This window comes from Bradysia coprophila, unplaced genomic scaffold (assembly GCF_014529535.1).
Source record: "Bradysia coprophila strain Holo2 unplaced genomic scaffold, BU_Bcop_v1 contig_232, whole genome shotgun sequence".
Taxonomy (NCBI): Eukaryota; Metazoa; Arthropoda; class Insecta; order Diptera; family Sciaridae; genus Bradysia; species Bradysia coprophila.
Window position 1 is genome coordinate 13,513,933 of NW_023503493.1, and position 12,060 is coordinate 13,525,992.

General features: G+C 37.4%; 2 protein-coding genes and 1 long non-coding RNA gene across 3 annotated transcripts; 1 reads left to right on the top strand and 2 right to left on the bottom strand.

Annotated features, from left to right (window-relative positions):
- Positions 1 to 1,113: 1,113 nt before the first annotated feature.
- Positions 1,114 to 8,964, bottom strand: LOC119076801 (kelch-like protein 18). The gene is made up of 16 exons (XM_037183766.1): positions 8,894 to 8,964; positions 8,657 to 8,816; positions 8,453 to 8,583; positions 8,218 to 8,285; positions 8,065 to 8,137; positions 3,211 to 3,347; positions 2,878 to 3,147; positions 2,612 to 2,777; positions 2,398 to 2,551; positions 2,300 to 2,333; positions 2,167 to 2,237; positions 1,993 to 2,101; positions 1,823 to 1,927; positions 1,511 to 1,755; positions 1,359 to 1,445; positions 1,114 to 1,315 (listed from the first exon to the last, which is right to left on the bottom strand). Exons 2-15 carry the CDS (start codon positions 8,789 to 8,791, stop codon positions 1,422 to 1,424), a joined length of 1,722 nt encoding a protein of 573 aa, XP_037039661.1. The 5' UTR covers positions 8,792 to 8,816; positions 8,894 to 8,964; the 3' UTR covers positions 1,114 to 1,315; positions 1,359 to 1,421.
- Positions 3,724 to 4,295, top strand: LOC119076802. The gene is made up of 2 exons (XR_005087701.1): positions 3,724 to 3,907; positions 3,977 to 4,295. It is a non-coding gene; the product is annotated as an uncharacterized LOC119076802 (long non-coding RNA).
- A 1,765-nt stretch (positions 8,965 to 10,729) lies between the features above and the next one.
- On the bottom strand, positions 10,730 to 11,791 carry LOC119076803 (trypsin-1-like). Its single transcript, XM_037183768.1, has 2 exons — positions 11,019 to 11,791; positions 10,730 to 10,958 (listed from the first exon to the last, which is right to left on the bottom strand). The coding sequence occupies exons 1-2, from the start codon at positions 11,707 to 11,709 to the stop codon at positions 10,771 to 10,773; spliced, it is 879 nt and encodes a 292-aa protein (XP_037039663.1). The 5' UTR covers positions 11,710 to 11,791; the 3' UTR covers positions 10,730 to 10,770.
- Between the last annotated feature and the right edge of the window lie 269 nt (positions 11,792 to 12,060).

The window sequence follows — 12,060 nt, forward strand, 5'->3', positions numbered from 1 at the left end:
GTTATTGTATGCAGTCGATAGAAAAATTGATTCTTTCTGTTTGTTGATGCAATTTGGGATCTCCCTTTATGTGGATCATTTCCAAAACACAACGTTTCTTCTTGGAGTATTCAAATTCGAGGATTTCTACATCATCCCACATCGGTTCATGATTTAATGTAACAGCAAGTCAAATATTACTTTGGAACTTTGGAATTTGGAACACCAAGCTGAAGCAATGTCATTACATTCCGGTCGCTTTGTTCTGGAACAAATTGTCATTGACTCACTGGATAGATAGAGACAATTGTAGGTGGTATATTCCAAAAAGTCTAATTTATGTACAATCCGAAAATTTTTGACATTTTTCTGGGTGCATGATTAGTAGATTACGTCGGGGTGCAACCCTCACAAAATAAAGAATTCCAAACAAAACCGTAAGGCATTTTACTTGCTAAGCCCCCGGGAAATGAGTTTTTAACGCTCATGTCAAGTGATGACTCATTTGTCGGGGCTGCAGTAAGACATTTAAACATTAAAAAATTTATAAAAATCAATAAAGACCCCAAAAAATTTTACGGAAAGGCGTCTTGTGCTGGACGAGTTCAAAATTCGAAAGTTTGACTTGCCAGGGCAAGACGAATTTTTCAATAAAATTTTTATTTTTAAATTCAATTCGTCCTCGAGGACCATGGAGGTGTTGGTCCGAGGTACCGATTTAATTTTATTCGATCCGAGACATGCATTAGGCCAACCATAGTTAGGGCCGTTCTAACGCTTGAAAAAAAGTAGGAACAAATATGTTTCGTCTCGCGAAATGTTTTTCTTATCCTTTTGATGGAAAAACAGGTCTCGGTCAAGAAGTCAAAAATCTTTTGTTTGTTCAATGAGTTTTTTCCAATCAGCATCTGTGCACCAATGAAAAAAAAAATTCTTTGCAGGAATCAATGACCATTTCCCGGAAACCAACAATTAAATTTGATCTCCCGAAAAAATTCCCCGGTAACGTAGCCTGCTTTAAGTGCTCACGTTATTTCCAAGCATGCATCGGACAACTTCGATAAATTTCTTTATCACAAATGTAATTCACATGAACCTCGTATCGACCAAGTGACTTTAATGAAAAAATGCTTCTGATTTACGGACTAACTAAACTTTATTGGCAACATCAAGTGAAACTGTACATGACTTAGATCATCTGCTCAAACAACATAATCGTTCGAGAGCGATCTATAAGGTACATAAATGCAAATTAGCCTAAAAGATCATAATGTTACAAGAGCGTAGTGTGTTTCTAGAGAGAAGTTTACATTTTGCGGCGACAGTGTTGATTTGAAGAAGTAATGTACAAAATCGCGTAATTGAATAATCTTGTTCTATGGCTGGCTTCGTGCTCAACGATTCACTGGCTCTCGTTTAACAGTCTACGCTGTGCATTAAATTCATGTCATTGGAATAACGCCAGCCTGCCAAAATGTTTAATGAAAAAAATCGCATAACCAAATTTACCAACAATCAAAAACTGTCTCACCCCAACTCCGCCACCATGGAACAACATCGATGCGATAAATGTCCACGAATCCGTTTCCGGATCATATACTTCGACCGTGGACAGATTCGATTCACCATCATACCCGCCGATGGCGTATAATCGGCCCATGTTCGCCGACAGTGCAACGCGACTTCTCTTCACGTTCATCGGTGCAACCAATTTCCATGCATCTTTGTTCGGATCGTACATTTCAACGGATTGTAAGAATTGATTGCCATCGTACCCTTTTCGGAGGGAGAGTGAGTTGAATATTTGTCGAAGGATGTTAGGGGGGAACGTTTTAGTACGTACCTCCGCATGCGTATAATTTTCCATTCAACGTGGCTACACCAAGTCGACACCGGCGATTCAGCATAGGAACCACTTTTGTCCAGGTATCCGTTACGGGATCGTAGCCTAAGTAAATAATTTTTTGGATTTCTTGATTCGCAAGAAAATGAAAGAAGAAAAATGAAAATTACGTTCAACGGAATCGAATATTGATAAACCATCGTGTCCTCCCAACGCGTACACAAAGCCACCAAGCGCTGACACTCCACCAGCTGATCGATATTTCATCATCGGTTTGACCTACAAACGAGATGTGATGAGAAAGGAAGTTCGTGCAAAGAATGTCCTTCATTCAAATCTCTTACCGTCACCCAATTGTCGGTTTTCGGACAATAACATTCTACTGTAGAGAGACTAGTTACTCCGTCGTATCCACCTGCGAACAGATAATTTTAGCTTAGAGTCTGAATTTATTGGGATTTATTGGGATGTACCAACCACAAACATAAACGTAATCGTCCAGTGACGCAACCTGTAAGTCGGATAACAATTCGTAAGAATCTCTCAATAAGCGAAGGAATAAAAACTGTACTTACACCAACAGCACTACGTTTGCACAGCATTGCTTTGCCTTGATACCAAGCCTTTGCTTTGGGATCATATACTTCCACTGTAGATAATCTTTCGCTGCCATTGAATCCGCCGAAAGCATACAATTTACCGTTTAAAGTTGCTACCCCCACTCGCGATCTAAAATTGAACAATTGTGCTGACCGCCAGGCATTTGGAAATGAATTTCGGTTCAATTACCGCAACATCGACATGGCTTCACCCATTCGCCATTCTTTGGTGACTGGATCGTAAATTTCTACCGTACTAACGGATTCCCCGTTTTTTGTTAATCCACCGACAGCATAGATTTGACCCACTACATAATCACCACATCGCGGTTTTGTGCGGTAGCTTTGAACCAATCCTGTGAACGACATTCAATTAGACCTTGCTTTTGAACCGAGCGGTCTTCCCATTTAATCGCAAAAATTAATTTTCCCCTCGACTCAAATATTTAGACTTGCCTCGTCTCTCAGGCATCAAATGGAAGTCCTTAGCTTCATCTAATAAATCGCGGCATTGGTGCGAAGTCCGTATTAAGTCCTCGGTTGCAACACGATCGGCTAAAAATTGTGGAGTGAGTAGCGGTAAACGCACTTTGGCCAAAACCTGCGGCAGCATCGAAGACCGCGTCTCGTCGAATTTGATCCATTTCATGCAGGCTTCGAAAATACTTTCTTCTGTCGGTACATTCAGTTCGTCACGTCGTACGATGTCAATGAGTTCATCGAACGCTGTAACAATAATTTGGAATTGAATGTGTGCGATGGATGAGAGACGTTGTTTATTCGAATTACCCAAAGCGGTGAATTCGTCTGATTGGGCTACTTTCGAGAAATACTGATGAATGTACTTTTCAGCGGCACTAACCAGATGTGGACATCCTAACGAATCGGCAAATTGTCGGATTCCCAGAACGTTGTGAGAGTGAAACCTGTTTTGGCAAGCGAAAAAGTTGTAAAAGTTGGATTTTGATTCTGAAAGAATGAATTGTAGGAGCTGCAGGAAATGTCAGTATTTGCCTCACAATCACAAATGTCTTCAAAATGTTGCTAAATTTAATGTGATTTATAGGCACATATTGACATTTCCCGCGACTCTCAGAGGTTTTACTATAAATGAAAGACAAAGCAAATATTAGAAAGCAATCACAGAGTCACAGCGATTGATTAATTATTATTTTTTAAATGTTTTCATTCGCGACAGTTTAGAGGATTCCCCTGTTTTATCGTTGAGCAACCGACTATGTTTACAGAATGATAAGGAACAAAGACGACGAAAGAACAACATTTTGCTATATAAATCCATGCTGAAATTACTAGCGAACATAAGACATCAATAAGCAATTCCATCAACTATACAGCGTCTGCTTATCTACAATAGTTTGTCGAGCTGGTCGTAAAAATTGATTTTTTTTTGTTAAATCAAACAGAATGGAAAGACGAACTGCGCTTCTATTCATACTTCTAATATCATCATTGCTGATAGCTTCCGGTATAAAATGGACAGAATTTCATTAACCGATCCAATTGACTTAAATCTTATTTCAATCAATTCAAGCAGCAGACAAAGGTTGTCCGGGCAATCAAGCCCAATGTGAAGCATCGTGCGGCGGTCCCGGACGTGGAAAATGCGAGAAACGCTGGTACCGTTGGAAATATCGATCCCGTTGCAAATGTAATCCTTGCAAAGGAACATTGGTGCTGGGGGCGTGCATCGACAAAGTGGAAGTTGGAGTTTCGTGCAATGGGGAATCGTGTAAGCCCACATTTGGATAAATTTTAGAGTTTTTGTTAAATTACAATTATGTTTGCTTATTGATTATTGTGTGTAGAGACTAAACATAGGCAATCACAGTATTAAAACAGTAGTGACGTACAATGATTATGGTTTATTCTCCGGACGTAATCAATAGATTGATAGTTTACTCAGACACAGAGTGAAGAGCCGCTGAAGAAGGGCAGCTGGCGGTTCAATAACTGGGACAATACTCTCTTAAAAAATCGAATTACGGTGTAAAATAAGTTTGAGAAACTCTGCTTCTTCGTAAGGCCTAAGGTGAACAGACTGACAAATCGTAAACAAGTAGCAGAGTTTCAAAAACGTCTTTACCACCTTAATAAATGTGGATTGTTTGCTAGAAAGAGTATTGACTGGGACGATGTGTAAGAGTTTGGTTGGAAATTCGCTCTTTTACAGAATTTTCTTTCTCCTTTCTGAAAGGTTAGTCGAATACAAGTAACACTATCAGTACCTCGTGAGACCACAGTTGTAAATATCAAAACACTACTCGAGACAAAACATGTTTCTTCTGGCACCTTTATTTTACAGCGTTAGGAGAGCACTGAGCCTGAGGGTAGGCTTAGTCCACGTATCAACTATCACCCATCGTAGAAAATTGGTGTAAAAATGAAGGTATTGGAACGGAATGACGAGAGAAATTTATAAACACAATTTTTATTGAAAGATCTGTCCTGTGTGGATAGTTTGAAGATTCGAAATTTTGACTCTTCTGGCACGATAATCGTTCTAATAAAAAAATGAATTTTCAAATTTCTCTCATCAGTTCCGTTTAAATACCTTCATTTTGACACCGATGTGCATTTTCTACGATGCGTGACGGCCAACATATATACATCAGAACTACCCTAGGACCTGGGTTCAAAAAGCTGAAGAATATATTGGGAAGTGTACCAATATGGTATGGGTTTTAAACTGTGACCTTACGACTGATCGTGTCGTGTTTGAATTTTAATAAATAAGAAGTACGAGTTTACCCGCTCATGTATGATCGGCCATCCAATCCAAAGAATTTATATGGACTGATCAGGCCTCTCTTTATAAATTTGGACTCCTTATTAAGGAATTAAGGAGGTTTTAGCACAAAAATAAGGAGAAATAAGGAAATTGTTAGTTGAAATTAAGGAAAAATGAGGAGAAATTTTTCGATAAAAATCGAAATTATTCTAAGATACAGCAATTAACATCGGAAGTACGCCTCAACTTTAAAATAAAACGCATCATTGTTTATTTTGACGTATCGTTTTTGTGAAGTTGTATCGTAAAATTCACTTTTATCACTATGAAAATTTGAATATTTTGGGCGTGTTTCAAGGAATTTAATTTCCAAAAATTCCTAAAAATTTCACAAATTTCACAAAAATTCTTAAAATTTCCAAATTTTGTTTTCTGTTAGATCTCATTCCGAAGTAATCAGTTAAGCTCAAAGACATGAAAAACAACTAAAACGGCAGTAAAAACAACATTTACGATGCAATCTGTTGTGTTTTTAGATGAAATGACGAAAAGTAATGGAAAAATTTGAGAATTTTTGGAAATTTAATTTCCTTAAAATAGGCCCTGGCGAGTTTAAAACTTGAATTAGATTCTTAGCAAAGCTTAGCTTTACCAATTATCACTGTAAGTGCGCTTTAAAATTCAAAATAAAGCGCATCACTGTTTATTTTGACGTACATATCGTTTTTGTAGGGTGGCAGTTTTCAATCAGTTTTCTATGCGACAAAATTTTTGAAATTTAAAACGTACCACGGCGTGAATTCTTACTTGACCCCACCCTCAAGTTTAAAAACTTGCTGGATTAGATTTTGATCTCGTTAACTGCAAAAGCTGTTCGAATTTCGAAAAAATAATAAATTGGTGAAAGTATAAAAGTATAAATTTGAAAGAAGTAAGTTTAAATAAATAAGCCGAATTGTTTATAAATAAAACGCATGTCTGAGACAATGTTAAGGGTGATTTACATGTTAACACATTCAAAATAATTGCGGCCTGTCAACTTTCGGCACCCTGGACTTTACTTAAACAGTCGTGGAATACCTCCAAATAAATTTCTAAAAATCTAGAATTCAGTTTTGGATTTTTAGAAATTTATTTGGAGGCATTCCTCGACTATTTAAGTAAAGTCCAGGGTGCCGAAAGTTGGCAAGCCGCAATTAATTTCAATGTGTTAAATCAAATAGTTCTACTCGAGACTCTCGAGCCGAGAGGCGGCGTGGAACCACAAAAATATGTGTTAAACCGGTCATTAATTATCTAACGATTAGCCGTTGACATCTGAATTATAAATACTCAAATCTATCAAAAAATAAAAAAAATCGATTTTGGTACTGACCACCCTGTATTTTCAGCGAATTGACTTGTTTTGTGCAGAATACAATACTCTGACGAATTTATACTACTTTCGCTAAGCGATGTCAAATATGTGAAAAACACAATTTTTGAGGTCAGGATGCCCATAACCCTAGAATGACCAAAAATCAAGCTTATCTCCCAAACTATTCTTTATCAGTGACCTATTTGCCATCGATTTCAGCAATAACATTTTGTCGACCTACCCGTCCCCACATCTTGTTCCATAGCGAGTGTACCATGAGAGTTCTTTGTGTTAAATAATTAAAATTGTTATCTTTGCCGCGCAGCGAATTTTTTTTCCTAATTTTCATTTCCGTCGATGAAATTTGCGAAAAAAATAAGGAAAATAAGGATTTTTTAATAAAATAAGGAGGAATAAGGAGGTTTTTATAAAAATAAGGAAAAATAAGGAAATAAGGAGGTGTGAGAGGCCTGGGACTGATCGATCCACTCTATTCAGAAGCCGAAAAGTAATTAAAACAACAGCAGATTGAATCTCAGAAACAAATTAATTAAAGTTGTAATTGAAGGTATCTACCAAACAAGTCATGAAAGAAGAAACCGGCAAATACAATAGACATGTTAGAACCAAAGAATGAATGGGAAAACATTCTTCTACTGACTAAGCATTTCGGTTACAAACTGATAAGCGGCAAAATAACACAACAATTGAGTAAGATATGATAGAAGCGAAAAAAAAATTTAGAATTTCAGAATTACTCAACCGCTGACAGTATTTGCTTACAAACAAAGTTATTTTGCAATTTAATACAGTCGACGACAGTGAAATTTATTCAAGAATTTGTTTCAACTGGTCCGCTCTCAAAACAAAAGTGTTTAAGACATCGCTATGGGGATAAAACCGTGTAAAGACGCATACGTATGACCAGTTTTGTGTGTATGAGTGGACCAGCTGAAAAACAGCTGAAACAAATTTTTGTCTAAATTTTACTGATGTCGACTGTGTCTTTGAAACAAAAAATGATTTCAAGGTAATTCGGTCCGTAATCGAAAACTTACAACGAGATTTGTGATAAGACTTCGCTGCTTCTTTTTGAGAATTGTGCATGGGAATCATGTGAATTATTCTGAGATCTGATTGAATGCTCAGAATTGGTACAACGATTCATAGCTAGCTTAAAGCTCACAACACCTATACAAAATCAACGAACTACCGCTAACCGTTAGCAGCTAACGTCGTTTAATATACATAATATGAGTCTGGACGCACATACACTTTCATTTAGTTTCAACCACTTGTTATACAAACTACTATTCTAGTAAGTTGTTGCAATTAAAACACTGAGACGCAATTCATGCCATCGAAAGTAAAGCTCGATTAAAACTGGTGATTGCCGAGTGCGGAAAATAGTTCATCAGTTCGGTGTTTTATTCCTCACCCACTGTACGCATTCTTTATAGTACACGACAAGTATGCAAAAGACCCAACAACTTTGTCGTCTATAATTAAATGAAAATGAAAATGCAAACAATTTTACCTTGAAATCAGAAAATCAGCACACGCATCCCGCACTTTGTTTAATTGAAGAAACGACGCTCCGACCATTAGACCTATTTTTACGATTTTGTTATAAAAATAAATAAATTTTGTAAGATTGCCGCGTAAGTTGTAAGTTGAGTGTTGAGCTCACCTTGAACGTTTTGATTGTCAATCCTTACAACACCGCCGTACGCAAAGTTAATTAGACTTTCGAGAGCTCTGCGAAAAAAAAAGAATTTTCTCTAGAAATGAGACCAATGACAAAGGTGGTAAAGGGTTCTGGTCAGGATGAGCAACAAATTTTTTTCAGCAAGACTAGAAACCCTCCACTGATTGACTTATTTGGAATGCAAAGTCACACTGGAAGGACAATTCAATCTACTTACTGTGGTTCGATTTCCTTCATTTCAATTTCTTTTATTCGGGATTCGACAAGGTTATGGGTAAACATTGCATAAAAGTAGGGAATTGTACTGGCCAACACAATGCGATGGGCCGAAAAACTTTGATCTTCCACCTGACAATGTTCAATTGATTGGAATGTACATAACAATTTTCACTGTGCCTGCAATTGCGATTGATGGATTTACCTTTAGCGTTACATCACAAAGCTTGCCCTGTCTTCGAATCTCCTTCATCAGTGGGAAACTTTCAGCAAACAAATCATCTTGTTTGAAAATCACATATTTATCATCGTCACTGCCACTGGAATCTTTCAATTCCATTTTTGTTTCTTTGGCAATTGAACGTCTGAACGGAAATGATGGTTATATGCAATTTAAAATTAGAAATAACAATTGTTGGAGTTGATGATAGACACAAATTACCTTATTGTCACTTAAATTTTATTTTGTTTTTGTTTTTCTCTGTAACTAATCACTCAACGAAATTCTCTTCGATCTGTCAAATATTTTAACGAATCTGATTTCGCCATCTACCTTCTGATCCAACAATTAGACATGAAAAGTGAAATTACCACATGTACCACATTCAAAAGATAAGGATTGGTTCAGGAGGCTACGACATTTGTTGAAGCAACAGCTATAGGGATCAAGGTTCTGAAAGATCAGGTTAAGACAACTCTGAGTTGATCACGAAGGCGGTGACACACAATTGCGTCAATGGCTGCGAAGCTGCGAAGTTTATATGTAAAATGCAAGGTTCTGAAAGAACAGGTTAAGACACTTACGAAGGCGGGTGAAACACAAATCTTGACAGTTCAGACATGTATATTATTTTACATGCTACATGCGTCGAAAACCGTACTTTTCATGTTTGAAGCACGTCTTTCGACGTCCTCAGCATGTAAAATTCATTACATAACCCGGGATAAAAGTGAAAAGTCTCGTTTTCGTGTGTTTATTGACATCGGCTTCGCCTCGGATAAACAAAATTCACACGAAAACTCTACTTTTCATCTTTTTATCCCTAGTCATGTAAAATACTATGAAATCCTAGTTTTCATTGACAGGTGCAGCAATCGCAATTTTCAATAGAGAAATTTCTCACTTTGAAGTTTTAACGAACAAATTTGTTTAAGTTACCGTTACGGTTGTACGGTTACTTTCTATGCAGCGGAGGACATAGCGATTTCATATAAACAAACTCACCTCTCATGCGAGGTGAGTTTGTTTTATAGAGTCTTTAAGTGAGAGAGATGGCGAAATAACATCCTATTGTTCCATCTAAGGTCTTCTGTCAGATTCTTTTGTATTATCGATGACAGCAGACACCGAGTTGATTTTCCATCTCGATCTACTTAAACACCGTATATGAAATCGCTATGTCCTCCGGTTTGTATGATCAGACCATACCTGGTTTATACTTTCATTGCTGTGGATGACGGTCGGTTGTTTTCGCCCTGTCAAAATTCGTTTTTACCGTACGATGGAAGAGATGTTAAAACAAAAGAAGTAAACGAAAAATGGTTGAGAGATGACATACAGAATTTATCTGTTATGACGTGACGTCTTTGAAAGGTTATTTTTTCATTTGATTTGTTCCTGACAAAATATGTAAAATATATATCGTCCACAACAGATACGTAAACAACGATTTCACAACGAAGAAGGCGAGAAAATAGTCATCCACTACCGTTGCCGATTTATCTCGCCTAATGTCAAAAATCTCGCGAGGTTTTGATCTCACATTTCTTGTTCGATATTCACCTTTTATCAGTATATAAATTCATTGACATATCTCTTAACCATATATGAAAGAGTGATATATACGACAAAGTCGAATATTCGTGGGACAAAAAAACCTGTGTTGGTAACACTGACTTTGAGCTACTGTTGTATGGGGACAATCTAGCGCCATCTAGCGTAGCTTCATTTAACTATGAAATTTAACAAAGAATACCAAGAATACTAGCTGAAAATCAGTGTGACCAACTGAGGTTTTTTTTGCCTCTGTTTTTCTTCTACATGTCGTATATATCTCTCATTCATATATGTCTTAACTTAACGAATTTTCTTCCACACTGTAAATTATTTTGAAAAAACTGGATTCTAAACATTTATTAGTTCCACCAACGCACTTCAAGCATGAGTGGTACTCTAAATAGAGTACTGAATCTGGACAGTGTACCAAACAAATTTTGGCATTGTAAAAGAAATTGAAAAATGTTTTCATATAAAATAGTATAAAACTCGAAGCACTTTTGCTTGAAGTGATTGGTTCCGGTAGCTGCAAATGGTCTTTGTTACAAAACTAAAACTACTCGAACATAAACTAACGATAAAGTTAACACTAAATAAAACCCACTAGTCAGGACTAATCCACTCGCGCCAGAATCCAAACCACCTCCATATAATTCACTCTGTTTCAAAATCCACTCGACGTAGTAACTCAGTTCGGTACATTGTCCATTCGGGCCTGGAATTGAGCAACCTAAAACCACAACCCGTTAGTAACACATTTCACAATAGGATAGATAGCGTCACCACATACAATCGCCTGAGCAAGGAAAATGTGAACTAACTGCTGACACGTAAATGTTCTCCCCATGTGTAACTAACGGAGAACCTGCATCCCCTTGACATCCGCCTCGACCACCCTCGTCTCCGCCTACGCACAATATCTCTGGTCTCACGTACTGTCCCACAATTGCTTCACAATTTGCATCGCTGTACGTATCGAGTTCCACATACTGCAGATCTTCAAACATTGGCTCACCGTATTGTACGTTTCCCCATCCGGATAGAATGACCGATTTGGGATAAGTTTCAACACCGACTGATGGTAATGCAATGGATGAAACGTTATCATTGAACTCGAACGGTTCGCTTAAGAATAGCAAAGACAGATCGTTGTCCATTGTGCTGCCATCATATTCTGGATGAACGACTGTACGATTAACGCCGCTTGTTTGTTGCCATAGAACATCTTCCGTTCGCTTCAAGGAACCAGCGACTACCGTATCAATTATAGGACTTATTGGATCTGTACATGCACCAGCAGTGATTACGAGATTTCGGCTAACTATTACGCCGCCGCAAATATGACCAAAATCTGTATTACGAAGGCTCACTTGATAAGGAAATTGTCCGGCTGCTGCAGTAGTTCCTCCAGCTACAGCCAATGTCGTAGTAATTGTTTCAGCAATTACCATCAGAAATAATCCAGCGATAAATGATTTCATTTTTCTATGACTCACTGTTCATCACAGGTATGATTACTTAGCAATAGAACAAAAGTGTACTGCATGCCCACAATATTGCTACTTACTTTTACAGTTTATGTTGCCACAGATAAGTGGACTTTGAAAGTGATAAGATAGTAATGGCATGATTGATTTCGACTACACAATAATTTAGAAGATATTAGGAGATGCGATGAGAATGTTCGAAGTTATTGAGTTCACTCAAAAAAGCTTACCATCATGGAGTAAGTTTCCGAAGTTACACGTTTTCAATTTTGCAACTTTTTTTTCTCTCATTGAACTGTAATCGCTCATTAACTCATTTCAAAAAAGTACATGAAAGTACTGCAG